The sequence below is a fragment of the Malaclemys terrapin genome, chromosome 14 (genome assembly GCF_027887155.1).
Source record: "Malaclemys terrapin pileata isolate rMalTer1 chromosome 14, rMalTer1.hap1, whole genome shotgun sequence".
NCBI classification, from domain to species: Eukaryota; Metazoa; Chordata; order Testudines; family Emydidae; genus Malaclemys; species Malaclemys terrapin.
This window is the reverse complement of record NC_071518.1, coordinates 18,106,009-18,124,628: the sequence shown is the minus strand read 5'-3', so window position 1 is coordinate 18,124,628 and position 18,620 is coordinate 18,106,009. Positions and strand designations below refer to the sequence as shown.

General features: G+C 43.7%; 1 protein-coding gene across 1 annotated transcript; it reads right to left on the bottom strand.

Annotated features, from left to right (window-relative positions):
* Window positions 1-3,720: 3,720 nt before the first annotated feature.
* PDP2 (pyruvate dehydrogenase phosphatase catalytic subunit 2) lies at window positions 3,721-15,635 on the bottom strand. The gene is made up of 2 exons (XM_054049254.1): window positions 15,248-15,635; window positions 3,721-8,137 (listed from the first exon to the last, which is right to left on the bottom strand). The coding sequence occupies exon 2, from the start codon at window positions 8,082-8,084 to the stop codon at window positions 6,477-6,479; it is 1,608 nt and encodes a 535-aa protein (XP_053905229.1). The 5' UTR covers window positions 8,085-8,137; window positions 15,248-15,635; the 3' UTR covers window positions 3,721-6,476.
* Window positions 15,636-18,620: the final 2,985 nt, after the last annotated feature.

Here is an 18,620-nt window from a genome sequence, read left to right as displayed (position 1 = left end):
CCCCCACTAAACAAATTGTTCCAGAATACCTGATTACTTATGAATTTCAAAGTGTGTATGTTCAAAATATACCTGGTTTGTTGTGTGGGTGTTTATCAATTACATTTACTTCTACAAATGTTTATTGCTCAATATAATCAAACATCCTAGGTGAAGATTTCCTGTTTAAGAATACAGTTTTATTAGGCATTTCTAAGTTAAAAATTTTTAAAAAGTGGATTTTTTTCAACTTGTTTGATATGTTTCTAGAGAGAGGGATTATTTAAACCCCCAGGACGTATTATTTTCCCTATAAACTGGGTTTAGAATAAAATCGTATCATTTAAACAGTGGTACAAACATCTGACGTAGGAGGAATCTCTCATTTACAATCTTTTTCAAGGCAGTGCAATGAGTAATATTCAGAGAGTGAGGTTGTTTAAAAAAATAAATAAATAAAAATTATGTTTCAGGGTCCAGCTTAGGCTACAGGGTAATGAATATCCAGCGTCTGCGACATCTACAACTTCAGACTCTTGCTACCCCCACCACTGGTAGTGATGTTACTAAACGAGGATTGCAGAGGTGCTAACGGGCCACTGTGCTTTGAACGGTCCCTTAGTAGTATTCTAACTCCTTACTCTAAACAAGCTGTTACACCTTGCATTTTAGGTGTGACAAGTACTTTTCCTAGACCTGAAGAGCTCTGTGTGACTCAAAGGCTTGTCTCTCTCTCACCAACAGATGTTTGTCCAATAAAAGATACTACCTCACCCACCTCACCTCTCTAAATTACAGTAAGTTACCTGTATCAAAAACAAAAAAAAATTGAGAGGAAATTTGTTAATACTCAATTTCCATCTCATACATGGTATCCAGCAATGTACATAATGATCCAGTAATATGTGCCTGTGTGATAACACAAGATGCAGTTGTCTTTTACAGGAACTGATACATCAGGAAATGCCTATACACCAGAACAGCACTAAAACCTATAACAAACTGAACAAAAATTCAAGTGACAAGTGCGTAGCTTTGTCACAGACAACGTTGCAAACACAGCAAAAATGAGAAATTAAATCAATCCACCCTGTAGTATAAATATTCATTTGCACAGTTTAGACTCTGAGGACCATTTTCAGATTAATTAGAAACTTTTATTACATGGTATCAGATGTTCTCAAAAATCAGTTCTTGGAACTACTTTCTAATTTTCCTGCCTCCCCATTAAAGAAAGTGCAACACCAGTAGAAATTTAGAACTTTCAAGTAGATAAGTAAGGTGCAATAAAATATATCCAGGAAGGTTAACTGATTCTAACCTTCATATTCAGCAACCCAGAAGACTGGCTGATGACATCAGCAGAGGTGGTGTTTTGATCCTGGCCTCACCCTAGGACAGTACACTTAAGGCATGGCTACACTTGCAGATGTAGAGCGCTTTGAGTTAAACCGGCCTTCGTAGAGCACAGTAGGGAAAGCGCTGCAATCTGTCCACATTGACAGCTGACAGCGCACTGGGGTGGCCACATTAGCAGCTCTTGCAATGGCCACAGACAGCAGTGCGTTGTGGTAGCTATCCCAGCATGCAAGTGGCTGCAACATACTTTTCAAATGAGGGGGGTGGGGTGGAGTGTGACAGGGAGTGTGTTGTGTGTATGTGGGGGGAGAGAGAGTGGGTTTTTGGGGGGCTGAGAGCATGTCAGCAGGCTGTCTTGTAAGTTCAGATAGCAACAGACCCTCCCTCCCCCCGCCTCTCTCTCTCACATACAGCATTCCACAGTAATGGTTGCTTTGTCTCAGAGCAGATAAGCATGCCAGCTGTCAGAAACAGAGCTTTCAAAGGGCATATCGGCATGCCTGCAGTGATTCCAAAACAATGACAAGAGTGGCCACTTGACTTAAGGGGATTATGGGAGGTTTCCGGAGGCTGATCAGAGCGCAGTAACGTAACACCTCGTTCACAAAGACACCCGGGTGTTTCAGCCAATGTGCACCAAGTGTTAATCTTCTCACCGAGGTGGAGTACCAGGAGCGCTCTAGCCCTGGAGTCAGAGCGCTCTACGTGCCTTGCCAGTATGGATGGGTAGTGAGCTAGGACGCCCGGGGCTGCTTTAATGCGCTCTAACTCGCAAGTGTAGCCAAGCCCTAAGGGTATGTCTACAATTAAAATGCTACAGCGGCAGCCCTTCAGTGTAGACACTACCTATGCTGATGGCAGGGATTCTCCCATCAGATAGGTAATCCACCTCCCCAAGAGGCGATAACTAGGGTGATGGAAAAGTTCTCCAGTCGACCTAGCACTGTATACACCAGGGGTTAGTTTGACATAACTACATCCCTCAGGGTTGTGGATTTTTTACACCGAGAGAGAGAAAGCTATACTGATTTAAGTTTTCAGTGTACACCAGCCCTAGCCTAGCTCTCACACCCACCTTGGCCCCCTCCCTCCCCCCAAGACAAATAAGGTCTGGCTATTAAAGTGGCATTTTGAAATCAGTTTCACACAAGTGTAGGATGTATATTTTTATTTACAAAATATTCATTCACTTCAATATTTACAAAGTTAGAAAAATCAATAAACCCTATGAAGGTTTGAAAACTTAAATACAAATAAGTCACAACTATAGAGAGAAAAGAATTCTTAAATCAAACACTCAACAAACAAAAACAAATATTTTTGCATAATGTAAATAAGTTTCAAAATAATGCCAGAAAGTTATAGTTCAAATCCAAGATAAAGTTAGGTTTACATAAACACATTTCCTTGGAAGGGAGGAGTATGTACACCAGTGTTTCAACTAAGATTGTTTTCTTTAGATTTAAGAGGCACATTAGGTGGGTATGCAAAAAATAAGTTCCATAGGCAATGGGTAGTTTTATTACTACATCTTGACTTGATATTATAAAAAATATTGTTAAAGTGAAAAATGTTTAATTTCCAGGCATAGAGTTGACTCAAACTAAGCCAATTAAACTGTCAGTAAAGCTACAGTAGATATTTAGGATACAGCAAGGTTTACACAGCTAAACTTAACTAGCAAGTCATCCTGTAAGTGTGATACGATCAACATGTTAACTTCATTTAAATTGGTTTAGCACAGAAGCATGTTACCACAACCTCAAAGCACTGCATACTGTACACATTAATGACTATTCAACATGTTTGTGCAGTTACAAAGATAAGTTATGACCACATTCTGACTGAAGTTGATGGGAGTTATGCTATCAACTTAATCACCAACAGAAATTGGCCACCATTGGTTTCTAACAAAATGCAAGTGTGTGTGCAGCTAAACACCATTATTTGCCAGTAAACTGAACACTCAGCACTTGCTTTAATGTTACCATTTTCCAAGGAACAATAATTACAGTGTTACAAGTTAAATCAGGCACATACTGGCATGAAATTAGAGCTAGTACCATTTCTATTGTCAGCTGTGACTGCAATCCCCAAAATAATAATCACCAATTTGTGTTAAAAAAGAAGAAGTTATATTTGCATATGTAGTAGTAATACATTAGGCCATTTAGGACACTCGTTGCACACACTGCTTAATTTTTGCACAACAAAATCCCTGACCACATGAATTATATAATATTCACAAAATTAAAGGCGAAGTCGTTTTAACTATGCCTTAAAAGTACTTAGATTTGCAACACTGTACTTTAACAGATAAAGGCTTGCATTACCTCTAAGTATTTTACTGAGCATATTGATTGCTTTAATATATATATATATATATATATAAAGTTTTGATTTTAGCTGCTCTATCAGAGTCTAGCACCCTTTGTTCTTGTAGCCACATCACTACTGATATAGCTCCCTTATCTAGTATAGGTAGTCTAGATATACACTCCTTTACAGCACTATTTTTATGGCTACAGTCTGACTGATGTAAATAATGAAACCATACAGCTGCTCATGCATAGACACTTTCAAAAAACCAAGTGTAGGAATATGGGAAAAGATATCCCACTTAAACCATTCAGAGAGATTAAGGCTAAATGGGAACTAGCGGTTTGGGGAGGGCTCTCAAAAAACTTGCTCCGAGACTAGTCTCCTCCTTAGCTTTACAACCTACAATTCCTCCTCCACATCCTCTCTCCTCTTCTTCCAAATGAGAGATGTCAGCGAGCCCAATGCCACCCGAACAGGTAGGGATGGATTAAGACTAAATGAGACTGAGACACCAAAACTTCAACACCCCCTATAACATTCCCCCACCCCCGACAAACACACACACATTTTTCCTTCAGCTTCCAATCCAAGACTCAAAGCTTCTTCCTTCAGCCATCCTTTCTGCTGTATACTTTAAGCACAGAAATGCCACATTTGATTAGCAATAGAAAAAATGCCAGCTGCCTCAAAGTTAAATTGCCTTTTCTGCTCTGATATGTGCTAAACAAAGTACTTTAAGGTATTTTGCTTATATGGTGCTAGGATCCTGATTCAGGAAAGCGTCCCTTATTATGCAAAGCAGTTAAGCATGGGCTTAAAGTTACACATATGCTTAAGTGCTTTCAGGTACTGGGACCCATAAATCAAGACAGTCATATCTGAGGGAAAAGAACATTTAGATAATATGGAGAGAAAGCTGTGACGGTTGCAACCAGGGGTGCAATAATTGTTAGCGTAACATCAAAATACATACACTTGATTGTCCCAAATCTGCCTACAATTAATCATCCATATTAGTATTTTTAACAGTTTGTACAGTTTCCCAGGTAGCTTTAATGTGGGATCTTATTTAAATGCTCTACAAACCATTAATAGATGGTTTATACTGATGAATAAATAAATTGTTTTTTGGAAAAGCCACATGACACAAATGCTACTAATTTAGGCCCAAGATTTTATCTACTTTACAGTTACTAGGAGGAGAAATATCTTCTGAACTTTAGATATCTTTAACACTCTAACATGCAAGAAAATTAAGAAAAAAGCCACCCTTTTTTAAAAATGGAGCACAAGGGGGGGTGGAGCTCCACATATTACTAGCTCTGTAGCACACGCACAGGTACTTTCCTGGTAGCAACCACAGTAAAACCGAGGCCTCTGTTCCCAGAACTACAGTATACACATTCCTGAAGGCAACAATTATGCCAATGCATAACAAAAAAAAGTCACTACACCACTGTATAGGTCAGATTTTAAAAAAGGAAAACTAGTTTCAAGCTTTAAATAGGGTATTCTAGAAGGTGGAGTATAAAAGAAAGCTATACAATGTTGCTTCTTTTAGTACAACTTACACACATGAGTGTTTTTAAATGTAAAAAAAATGTAAAAAGAAATATTCATCAGGGAAATAAGGATCTGAATAATAATCAAGAGCATTTAAACAGCATTGTACACATGGACATAAGCAGTTCGTGTCCTAAAAGCAGGGGGAATAGAAAAAACAAGAATGAAGTTCTCTTTGGTAAAACGCCAGTATTGTCGTCAATTCTATTTTTTAAAGAAAAAGTAAATGCAGTATTGTTTCTAACTGCTACGTTTAAGTTTCAGATGCACTTATTAATTCCAAATACATAGATGGACAATATATAAATTGCAATTTCACAGACTGATCTATGAAATATTGTGCACTAAAGCAGCAGTTTCTAATATAAAATTTATTTTTAGTAAGTCAAACAATATGCATAAGAAAATAATCCAATCAAGTACTGTTGGTGCAGTAAAAGTACTCATTAAATTAGAAATATATAATATTCCTAAAGACAAGATTGTAAACTATTTTAAAGTGCGCTAGGGCTGTGGATTGTTACACATGTATGTGTTCGCACACATGCCGTTTCTATTCAGTTTCACACTTTAAAGTCAGCCAGTCTTGAAAAAAAATGTATGGTTTGTGTCCTTACAATAGGCATAAAATATGATTAGCAAAAAGTAGTCTGGCAGTCCCAAAAGTCCAAGTTTACCGTCTGGTTTTAAATTAATTTCCAAGCATACAAGGAAACACTTTAGTTTAAGGGAGTCAGTTTCAAATATCTGATACAACCTAGTGTCCATTCCTAGTGCACAGTCCTAGATTTTGACTACTATACTTTGAGAGGAGGCCACCCTATCTTACATGAGGCCTTTGAACAATGGCTCCTTTTTGCTCTTGGTTCTGTTACAAGTACTACCCATCACTGACAAGTTTGATCTAAACTAGTATATTTGTCTGCTTTTTGTTCACTTCAGGAGTTTTGCCATTGGTGTCAATGGGACCAGGAGTAGGCTCACTGTCTTTCATTCCTGCCTCCACATACATTCTGCTGAACTGCTAGCAGTACAGTTTACTTCAATCAGCACAAAACTGGGAGCCCAGAGAAGTCTTACAAATTAGTTGTTCTAGAAAACTATTTCCAAAAGAGCTCATGGCTACTCAGTACTAAAGAACAGGGGACTTGCAGACAATAGCATTTGTAATGGCTTGACTATTAGTGGAAGTAAACATTAATGGTCCCCAGTATCAGAGTTGGCTATTATATGGTACAATATTAATGCAACCCCTATTCATTTTCTTTGTAGTAGCTGTCAATTGTATCTGAATTAAAATATACCACAGTAACAGTGATGTCATCTCTATACATCCTTGCTAGATCTTCAGGTAAAGTCAACATTGCAGCAAGTCTCTCTTGGTCTATCTCTCCATATTCATTATCTCCAATTGCGTGCCTTATTAGGTGAGTGGCTATATTCTGGTCATATGAGCCAACACCCCTGGCTTTTCTATGACGCAGCAGACTTCGCATGTAACCCAGGCTGGCTGGTTTCTGAACAGTCATCCTTGGTTTCTGTACATTAGCTTGTGCTAGGTGTTCTGCAACAAGTTTTATGACATCCTCATTGTTCAGCATGTCCCACAGTCCATCTGAAGCAATAACTAGAAATTTATCTTGACATCTTAGTTTATGGTAGGTGACTTCAGGCTCTGCAATTAAATAGGGAGGCGTATAGTAATTGGGAGGAGCATACTGATAAATATTTAAAGCCTCAACATCACAACCATTCTCCAGAATATTGTGTTGCAGTTCTTTACTCCATTTGAATCTGACATCTCCGAAAGCTCTAGAGGGCATGAGAATCCCCAGCAGCCTGTTGTTTATGATTACAGTTTCCTCCTCAGATTTAGGATGTTCTCCCTTTAACCTTCTGATTTCTGCTTCATTGAAAGCATTGTGGTCTCCAGTAAGAGAGAGTGCAGACCACATTCCATCTTCTTCTTGAACCCCTAGGATTGCCCTGCAATCCCCAGCATTTGCAATGTGTAAGTGAACACTGTCAATGTGAGCCACACAGGCTGTTGCACCAGAAAAAGCCACTTGAAGGGCAATGTTTCTCATCATTTCATTTTCTAGGGGAGCCTGAGCTTCCAGTGATATATCTGAATCTAACCTTTTGAATGCATATATCAAGGCTTCTTCTACACTGAATCCGAGTTCTACATCTAGGTTCAATAGTTCCTGCCAATAAACTCTGAGGTGATCCAAGTACAGTGAGGCTACTTCTCGGTACATGTCATTTGGATGCTTGTACCACTGCAGAATTGGCAGAACTGGTTTCATGTGTTCCATGGCAAACTCAATCTCTTCCAGCGTTTGTTGAGACATGAGAGAGACAGCTATATAATACAACAGTCTCTGACTTACTGACTGAGCACATGCAGAACCTGCATGACCATCAAAGACCCCAAACATCATCCCTTTGGTCTGTAAGCATGTGGCTGCACTTCTACGATCTTCATTAGGTGTGTTGGCAGCCAGCTGGTTACTCTCAAATTTCAGCACAGAATTTGTGTTTTTGCCATCAAAGTCATGAATTTTATGAGAAAATTCATCTGCTCTTAGTATATCATTTATTTGTGATGATGTCAACTGAAGACTGAAGTCTTCTTCTTCAGTTGAAGTATGTCTGAATGCTTTTTTTAAGGTGAAGACATTGTCGATGCTCCAACTCAGCACAAAAGGGGAAAGAGGCCCTTTGGCAAACCCACACTTCCATTTCATCTTGTTTCTGATTGTGATACATCTTGAGTACAAACGTCCTTTTCCTTGCAAAACAATGATACTGTTTCTTGCAGAACTTAAAATCCTGGAGGATACAGTACTGGACATCATAAGATGAACTCTTTCTAGAGTGATTCCTTCAGCAAAGGAAATTTTTTGAAGACCTAGGAGTTAAAAATAAGACAGAAGTAAAAAATTAGAAGCCACACACAAATGTTTCACATGTAGTCCCTAGAGCAGGGGTCGGCAACATTCGGTACGCAGCTCGCCAGGGTAAGCACCCTAGCGGGCCGGCGCAGTTTATTTACCTGCTGACGCGGCAGGTTCGGCCGATCGCGGCCCCCACTCGCCGCGGTTCGCCGTCCCGGGCCAATGGGGGCGGTGGGAAGCTGCGGCCAGCACATCCCTCGGCCCTCGCTGCTTCCCGCCGCCCCCATTGGCCCAAGACGGCGAACCGCAGCGAGTGGGGGCCGCGATCGGCCGAACCTGCCGCGTCAGCAGGTAAATAAACTGCCCCGGCCCGCTAGGGTGCTTACCCTGGCGAGCCGCGTACCGAACGTTGCTGACCACTGCCCTAGAGCTTGAAAAAAAAAAATAGCTGAAATTTTAACATGCTATTGAAGGACAAGAGAGTGTTATACAAGCACTGGCTCTTCCATCATGTACTTCCCATCACTTAAGTTCACGGAATATAAGAGCCTAAGTGTGTCTCTTTTATAATTATCACACTGGAACAGGTAGGGAAAGTTTATCACACCTCAAATAGTCAAAAACTACTTTTCGCGTTAATCACTGTAAGATTAAAATAAGAAACTGCAAGACTGGTGAGAAATGCAAGCTTCAATAGCTCATTGTGATAGCCTACAGGTGAAAATAAGCAGTTGAGCATGTGTCTAACTTTAAGCCCATGCTTCAGTGCTTTCATGTATTTCATGTATTGGGACTCATAAATCAAGATAGTGATATCTGAGTGAAAGGAACAACATTTAGACAATACAGAGAGAAAGTTATCTGATGATTGCAGTATGTTAGCTATCCCATGCAAGGCCTAGAAATAATTCTCTCCCCCTGTTCACCAATGCCGACCCTATAAGAAAAAACAAGCATCAGAATGATGACTATGCTACTAAGTATTCATTATGTATTATTTAGTCCTAGACACCCAATCACCACATAGTAAATGCCCAGAGAAAGCAAGTCCTGCCAAACAGTAATTTAGCATAGCTCCTAGAACAGAAAGCTGCTGTGGACAGGATATCCAAGTCTAAATTGCTTATATCCAGACAGCGAGTCCTGCTCCCTTGTGTCAAACAATTTTACAATAGTATGTATGCACTCCCACAAAAAAAAAACAAAAAACAAAAAACCCCAAACCACTGCACACCAGCTGGGGGTTAGCGGGCTGACGAATCTTGTCAGTCTCCAGAGACCAGTCTAAAAAGGCCAGAGGCAGAGACCCCAATCTTAATGCCTGGATGCAAACATAAACAAATTGCCTTCGAGGGTCCCAGCAACCACCCAGGGTTAGTCAAACCAATTAGAGTGCTCATCTGTAAGTAGATCTCCAACCAACAGGAGAGGATGCACTGGGCCTGACAGCAGCAGACATCCGGAGGCATTCATGACAATCTAGATAAGCTGCCACCATCTCAGTGTTCCCTATACCAAAGTAGGTGTTAGATACTGTAGTGGCAAATGGTGAGAAAAGTTTAAGCAGCTCATAGGCTAAGTGACCCAAATTCAACCTTTAGAGACACATTAGAAATATATATATATGGTAATTAGGGCCATTCCATCTTAGATAGGCTAGAACTAAGTTTGAAATGCAAACCTCTATTGTTAGAGAATCAGAGGTAATACTAATTGTATGTGTTTAGTTATATCTTGTTAGATGTTAGCCATGTAAACAAACAGTTCTTGTCTATTACTATAGCTACTGATTCAGAGATCAAAAGGGAATATTAACATTTAGACGAACCTTGGGTGAAATAATGTCATTGTCTACATGTCTCTTTTAAAGTTGTGGTAAACTGACTGGTGATGTTTGGGAAACTGAAGGTTACATCAAAAGCCTATTGTTCAGCCAGGACTATATGGTTAAGAGGCTGCTAGAATACTGTATAAAAGACTCTTGGGACCTGATCCTTTCATCTCAGATCTGCTTGATGCTTTATGCAGAAGAATTTTCAGTCATAAGACTGAGATCTCCAGTCCCATCTGGATCATCCTGAATATGAACATTGGACTATAATGTATGGACTAATTCTGAAAAAAACTCTTTGCAACTACAAAGGTCACCATCTCACCATCACACTGTAAAAGAGCACTTGTCTGCCATTCAGAGGCAGAGGGCAAAATTTAGCCTGAAAGTAGATAAGCATATAGTTGTACACATCTTACTCCAGAGCTAAATTTTGTTCTCTGCCTACGTGTAGCAGATGCAACACAATGGTAGTTGCACTTGCTTAATCAGAGCTGGGTTTAAACCCCTGGGGCAAAACATCATTGCATGGAGAACAAAGTAATATCATAGAACTATGACAGTGAAGTTGGTCCAATAAAAGATATCACCTCACCCACCTTGTCTCTTTAAATTGAAGGAACATTCAAGCACTTTCAATTACACTACTGATATTCCCACACAGAGTTGAGTGTATTGTTTTAAAACAATGTGTGACACTGATATATGCTAATGAGGCAGATCACCTAAGAGGACCACCCCATCTTCCAAGTGGTCATTAAGAGAGATTGGGATTTTACAGTGTGGTGGCTTCTCTGGCAGAGAAGTCAGCAACAGAGACCCAGGATAATCCTCCTCGTATATCTTTTGATGAATGACCGCAAATCCCAATCATCATCAAGAACAGAAGATGGGAAAACAGCAAAGCTCTTTTCTACACTGGTGATATTTACTTAAAGATTCCCACCAAAGCCAACAATGTCTTCCACCAGGGGGAGCATTAATTCATTCAAGGCTTCCCCACTTGGATCCACTTTTAAACAGTGGTTTTTACTGGACTTGCTTTCAGCAGGTTTAATTAAAAATAATGGTTAAAAAAAAAACCTCACAGGTCCATCTATCCCAGTTCAACTGCTCCAAGAGTTGACTGATTGATTGACTGTTGTAGATTTCATGCAGGCATTTCTACCTCCAGCACTCCAACCAAAATTTGTAACTCAGGACATTAGCAGCTTTGTCTATTTTCAGCATTGGGACCCTGCATGCATCGGTGGTGGGTATCATAGATAGGGGAAGGCTGTGCCTCCCCAAACAGCCCAGCATGAAGACTGTGCCTCCCCAAACTACCTGGCGTGGCCCCACCCACTCTCTACCCCCAGGCCCCCTCCTCTCTACCCTCCTCTGCTGTTCCCTTCTGTGGGCAAGAGGCTGGGGCAGGCAGACTGGGGCCTGCGGTGCACACAAGACCCCCAGGCTGGGGCCATGCTGCACTGCACTACCCATCTTTCCGGTGCCGGGACCATGCCACCCACCCAGTGCGGTGGGGCTGGGGTCGCGTGGGGGCCAGCAGCTCTGTGTGTGGGGGTGTGCTCCGGGCTCCAATGGGGAAGGGGGGACAGAAGGGATGGGGCTGAGGGGCAGAGGCCGGGAGTTAGCCTCCCCCAGGGGCGCATTCATCCGCCGCCCATGCTTGTATGCCTTAGTGCCAAACCCCTCCCCATCACACCAAGAGACACTTTTACAATTCCTTGTGTGTCTATCCTTAGTAAATTTACAACTGAGTAAATTAATTAAGACAATTTGTCTGGAGTTGTCCTACCAAAGAGAAACGTATTTGAATTCAATAATCCTCCTGGTTTTGCAAAGCTATAGTGGTCATTAGAGCAGTTCTTACCTATTTGATGCTTAAGTACTCAAACTCTGAGCTATTAAACATTGGGTAGATCTCTGCAACAGTTCACAAGTTCAGCTGATAATTTCAAATCAAGTATGCATTCAGTAAAAATGTGTTTCTTTACTGTAAGAAGGGCTTTATGGTATATGAGAGATGGAATGCTTATGAAGCATCCCTTCTACTATCTATTTTGTTATATCAGAGCCTACTGTACTACTCAACCAATACACATTTTACCTTAGCCAAACTTTTTGCCTCAGGTTCACAGATGTTCATGACTGGAGATGGAATGCCTGAACAGTTACAGTGGCATTGTTAATCTGAAAACATCCTGGTTCAGAAGTGAACAGCAAAGTCCTGAGGTTTGCATGGCTATGTCTTGTCATCCACAGATGAATCCATGCTGAAATGGAGGTCTTTGCGCAAGGTGCCATGATGAACAGAATCATGTTCTGAACATCATAATACGGAGATTGTTGGAGCAGCCATCTCTGGATTTGGGATTCTTATCCATGGTCTTCAGTGCCTTACCTTCAGCCCCTTTATCTTCTCCTTGCACTACTGTCCAGTCCATATGATCCTGTGTTCAGACTGCAGGTGCTGAGATATACCACCTTACAGTTTGACATTCTTCTTTGAAGAGTTAAAACAGTGCTTTTTGCTTGCTTTGGCCTAAAGCTGCACACTAGTATCTGGGTTTCCCAGGCACTCTGCTGCTATATCCAATAATCGGAGCTGAGTGAGGCTGGAGAAACTGCATGCAGACAGGCCATGTGGGACTGAGGATGTTTAGCAGAGGCATATAAGCAACTTCCAGTCAGGAGTCAGAGCACAGGTATATGGCAAGATAGTAACACAGGAATTGGTTCCGGGGGGGAGGGGGCGGGAGGGTGTGGTTTGTGGGAAGGACCATCGGGTCTTGATTTTTGTGACAGGCCATGGCTGCACATTTTCATTGTAATTACCTTGGGTTAGTAATACATAGGATAACCTAACTCCAGGTGTGCCTTATGCCTCAGGACATGGTGGTTGTATGAGCACGTAGATAGGTGAACACAGAGCACGTTCTATGGAAAACCTATGGTTGAACTCAAGTCTGCAATGAAGACAAAGCCTACGTTGCATTAGTGTAAACACTGATTTACATCAGTGCATGCATCAATATTAAGGGTCTGTAGAAGTGTAATTATGTTGATGTAGTTACACTGGTGCCCCTTTTTTTTAAAAAAAAAATGTGAACAGGACCCAACATCAACATATATGTTGATTCCTGCTTTGCCAACAGCTTGTGTTGCTCGGTGGTAATTTGTCATCCTGTGTCATCTGCCACATCGCTGTTGCCATCACCCTCTCTGTACCTTTCTTGGGATACAAAGTGCATGCTTCGGCTCTGCTCAGGGCACTGCAGAGTTGTGGAAGTAGGGGAAAGCCATATGCCCAGGAAAATTCTATTTTGCAGCACCCTAGCAAAGTCCTCAGATAGAGCTAACCATTATTTAGGCTTCTGACTGTTAGCCCATTTCTACACTAGAGAGCTCATAGGGCACAGAGGTACCGATGCAGCTGCTGTACTGCAAGATCTCAAGTGTAGTTGCTCCATGCCGATGCAGTAGCTATGTCAGCAGGAGAACACCTCCCACCAACACAGCACCATCCACACCAGCACTTCTGTTGGTGTAACTTAGGTTGATCAGGGGTGTGTTTTTTTCACACCCCTGAGCGACATAAGTTATCCTGACAACAGTGATAGTGTTGACATAGTCTTAGTGTGAACACCTCTTTATGAATTTCTTTAAAGATCTAGCAAGCCATTTGCTTAAACTTACCACTTAGAGCTGGACGGAGGACAATTCCGTTTTGCAAGAACTTCTGAGGTTTCAAATTTGTTTTCATTCCACAGTGAAGTGAAAACAAAACCTTTCAAATATTTTTTGTGAAAGGGATGTGTGTCAAAGCGTCTGTTTTCCAATCAAAAAAGGTCAGGTTTTCGATTAATTTCTATGTCCGGATTTGTCTAGAGTTCACAGTGGACTTCAGAAACCTTCCTGGTGAGAACTTCAATGAATTGAGCTCTCCATAAAACATTTCAGCATATTTTGACAAAAAGTTATCTAAAGCGTTCCAAACAGCTCTAATACCACTCTTCTACATTAACAGGAGTAGCCTATTGCCATGAAGCCATACAAACCCTATGAAAAACTCATATTTTTGCTTTCATCAAGGATGGTTGCTAGATCATTTGAGAGATACCGCCTTGTTCATTTATCTACATTTTGCATTCTCTACTGCCCCACATCTGCATGACTCCTCTTAATGGCATGTGGTGCTAGCAGACCTCACATTGCAGCTTGCCATGCAGAACTTGTCTTGAGCACCTCAGTGATTCTAAACACTCCCTTTGCAGTCTGGTTCTGTGCTGTATGTCTACACTACGGGGTGAGGGTTCAGCTGAGGATGCACACGCCAGGGTGAGGTCAGAAATGATGGGTTCAGGGTGTGGGGGGGGAGCTACAGGTTGGGAAAGGTGGTTGGGGTGCAGGCTCCGGAAGGGAGTTTGGGTGCGAGGGGGGCAGGGTCCTCCAGGCGACACCTACCTCAAGTGGCTCATGGGAGGCAGCCACACGTTTGGCTCCCAGGCGGAGGTGCGGCCAGACGGCTCCATGCACTGTTCCTGCAGCTCCCATTGACCACAGTTCCCGGCCAATGGGAGCTGTGGAGCCAGTACTGGGGCGGGGGCAGCGCACGGAGCCCCTGTGGCTGCCCCTACACCTAGGAGCCGGAGGGATATGCCAGCCACTTCCCGGGAGCCGTGTAGAGCTGGGTAGGGAGCCTGCAAGCTCTGCGCCAACCGGACTTTTAACAGCCCAGTCAGCACTGCTGCAGAGCCGCCAGGGTCCCTTTTCGACAGGACGGTCCGATGGAAATCTGGAGCCTACTGGCGGCACCTCCCGTTCCTCCCCAGGGGAGAAGGGTAACAGCCGCCCGGCCCCCGGCTCTGTGCGCTCGCGGGACCCGCCCAGGCCACCATGGCTCGGGGCTCGCCTTGCTCTTCGCTCGAGCCCGCCCGCACCGCCACTGGGCGGCGAGCCAGCGGGTTCCTAGCCCGGCGCAGGCACAGGGGCGCGGCCCGAGTCCCGCCCGGCTCCTCCCCTCCAGTCCCGAGGGCAGCGGGGCCTCGGCGGAGCGTGCCTGGGTCGCATTCGCTGCGTAGGGAGGCTGGGGTAGGTCTCCGCGGCGCCCCAAGGGACAAGGGGCAGCACCACAGGCCGCGGCTTCGCGCCCTGCAGCGGCCCCGGTCTCCGCATCGCCACAGCGCCAGGGGAGTCCCACCGCGCCCCCGGCTCCCCCCCGCGGCAGCTCCCGCCCCGCGGCAGCTCCCGCCCCGCGATGCGCTTCGGCCCCGCCGGCCGGCGCCCTTACCCGGCTGCAGGGATGCCGCTCTCAGGCCACCCGCCGCGCGCCAGCCCAGACACTAATCCGCGGTGCCGGTTCCGGGCCCGGGGAGGCTCCAGGGCCCTGACGCGCAGAGCCTGCAGCCAACCGGCTGCTCCGCTTGGGGAGCCTCCCACACGCCCCGCCTCAGGCAGCTCCGCTCGCGGCCGCCGCCGCTTCCTCCCCGTGTGAGGGGAGCGGCAGAGCTGGGCCGTAGGGGAGACGCTCTGGGGGCGGGGCGCAGAACACGGGGCTCTGGGCACCGCTCGAGCCCGCCAGGCTCTAGCTCCAGGGCGGGGGCCCGTCCAGTCCGTGGCTCGGGCTCCGTGCTCGGGAGTGGTGCTGCAGGCCGCAGCTAGGGTCCCCCAAACCTTTCCACAAGCCAGGCCTGGTGAGAAGTGCTTCTGGGCCCAGCGCACCACCACAGCCATGACAAGCCACGGGAAAGCCCAGCTCAGTCTTGGTCCATGGTGTGTGCTTGAGTCTAGCAGGAGCGATTAGATAACAGACAGCCATTGCCTCCATGCAACAAGACAACGTGCAATCTACCCCTGCAGAGACACTAATGATAAATGTAATACTTTGTAATAAACGTCTAAAGTATGCGCCTTTTTCCCCAACTTGTCCTCTACCTACTAAGCCATCTACCCTGGACTTACTTTAACTGTTTAACTCCATAAGCAACTTGAAATAGCAGGCATGATTTAAAAAAAAAAAAAGTGATGTTTCCTCCTTTTCCAACCACTATCATGGGCTGAGACACAGGGAATTTCAGCCTTACATCCTCAGTAACAATTTTTCCAGATTATTAAAATCTCATATGCCACACCTTTGCAGAGTTAGATAGAGGAGCTCAATCTAGGACCCAGTACCTGTTTTTAATCCCCCATCTCAACAGAACTGATGGAAATCCATCTGATATATCTGTAAGGTCAAGGGTCTGGGTGGGAGTGTTAGGAGAGAGTTAGAAGCCGATGTTCTTACAACACTGTCCTTTGGTACCCCAATACTGAACAAAGACTACATGGAAAGTGAGAGAGCAGTAGGGAAGAGAAGAAAAGTACATTTGGGGACTAATTTTTAAAATCATGCATATGTGCCACAAATATTTGCAGGTCACAAATACAAATTGTGTGTCATAACACAAGAACTAGGGGGTCACCAAATGAAATTAATAGGCAGCAGGTTTAAAATAAACAAAAGGAAGTATTTCTTCACACAACACACAGTCAACCTGTGGAACTCTGCCAGAGGATGTTGTGCAGACCAAGACTATAATAGGGTTAAAAAAAACCTAGGTAAATTCATGATGGATAGGTCCATCAATGGCTATTAGCCAGGATGGGCAGGGATGGAGCCTCTGTTTGCTGGAAGCTGAGAATGGGTGACAGGATGGCTCACTTGATGACCTGACTTTTTTGACTTTTTTTGACTTTTCTTTTAAAGCGCCTCCCCCAGCCCCCAAACTGAGTATACTTAATGTTTTTTCTTTTGTTTTGTTTATTCAATTGTTAAATTCTCATAATACGGACTCATGATGTCAGGGGGACATATGGCTACTCAGCACTTCTGACAAACAAACAAACCCCAAGGAGCCTCAAGTTGTGAGCACCCAGAACTGTGGCAACCAAAAGTTACAGGCCATTTTTGAAAACGTCATGCATTTAAGACCTGATCTGATACTCCTTAAAATCCATGGGAATCTGTCGACTGATTTGAATAGGTTTTGAGCAGGCCCTCAAAGCACAGGCCTGGATTGGTGGGGTACAGCTGTATCATCTCAGCAGGAGCTTTGAGGCATCAGGGAAACTTTGCTAGCTGCTATACCCCTTACGATAAGTGCAGCACATGCTCATTTCCACAGCCAGCTAGCCCTGTTGACTAGTGTAGTTGCGTGGGTGGAGAAATGTGAGGTCATGAAAGAGACTGTGTTCAAGGAATATGCTTGTGATCAGTTTTTTGGGGGGAAGGGGAAGACAAGGCTATGGTGCCCCATGTGCCACTCTGCACACACACACACACACACACACACACACACACACACACACACACACACACACACACACACACACCCCCCCCCCCCACTGGTGCAGAGTTCATTGGAGAATCAGGGTCTAAGATTGTAAACTCAAAAGGAAGGGATCTGTCTTCTATATCTGTAAAGCTCCCAGCCTATGTTGGGGCTGCATAAATAAAACTACTGTCTTACTATATAGCTGCTTATGATGTTAAGTGCGCACCACTGAATATACAGGCTTTCAATAGGGCCAGGTTAGTTATTTTAGATTCTTCCGTGTTCTGATTTTAATTGTGTAACCTAAACTTCCATTAATGCAATCTCAATATAATACTAAAAGTGATCTTTATTAGTCATAATCTTGCCCAGTTCAAGTTTCATAGCAAAAGATTAAGGTGGCATGATTTTTGGAATGAATTGCTGCCTCTGATGACAGTCTGAGGGGGGATAACCAACTCAATGTTAGTTACCGTTACACCAGGCAGGAGAGACAAATGCTGACAAAGACAATGACATTTGTAATTGTTCCACTTCAGCAATGCATAACTCCTGATACTGCACTCTGCACAGGCAAGACTCAGTGACTTTATGCAGCCTCTGCAACAGTCATATTTCAGAGGCCTGGTCTGAATTGGATATCTTTTGCAAACGGTGTCAAATATACTGGAAAGTGAGCAATCATTCATACTGGAAGTAATCCTAGGAAAGAACTACAGAACAATCTGGATTATTCAGCAGTAACTAGAATACTGGATGTATTCTGATCTGATAGAGCAGTGGTCTCCAAACTTTTTTGATCACGCACCCCTATCAGTAAAAAGAAGAACAGGAGTACTTGTGGCACCTTAGAGACTAACAAATTTATTAGAGCATAAGCTTTCGTGGACTACAGCCCACTTCTTCGGATGCAAGTGGGCTGTAGTCCACGAAAGCTTATGCTCTAATAAATTTGTTAGTCTCTAAGGTGCCACAAGTACTCCTGTTCTTCTTTTTGCGGATACAGACTAACACGGCTGTTACTCTGAAACCCTATCAGTAAAACATTTTTGAGCACGCACCCCCTGCCGCGCCAGCTCTACCATTTTTGCTGAAGCAACAACAACAAAAAAAGCTGCTCGAACTCCCGCCCAAACTGCCGAAGCAAAAATAATAAATAAATAAAGCGCTCCTCCTGCCGTGCGCCCCCAAGGATCCTCTTGCGCACCCCACTTTGGAGACCACTGAGATAGAGGATGCTGGGTCTAGAAGTCTGCAAAGTTTGTGTTTAAACTTTGGATATGCAGGCAAAAAGGCTACAGAGATCCTGCAGAGCTTAAAACTCTACTTAAGGACTTCAGTGTCTAA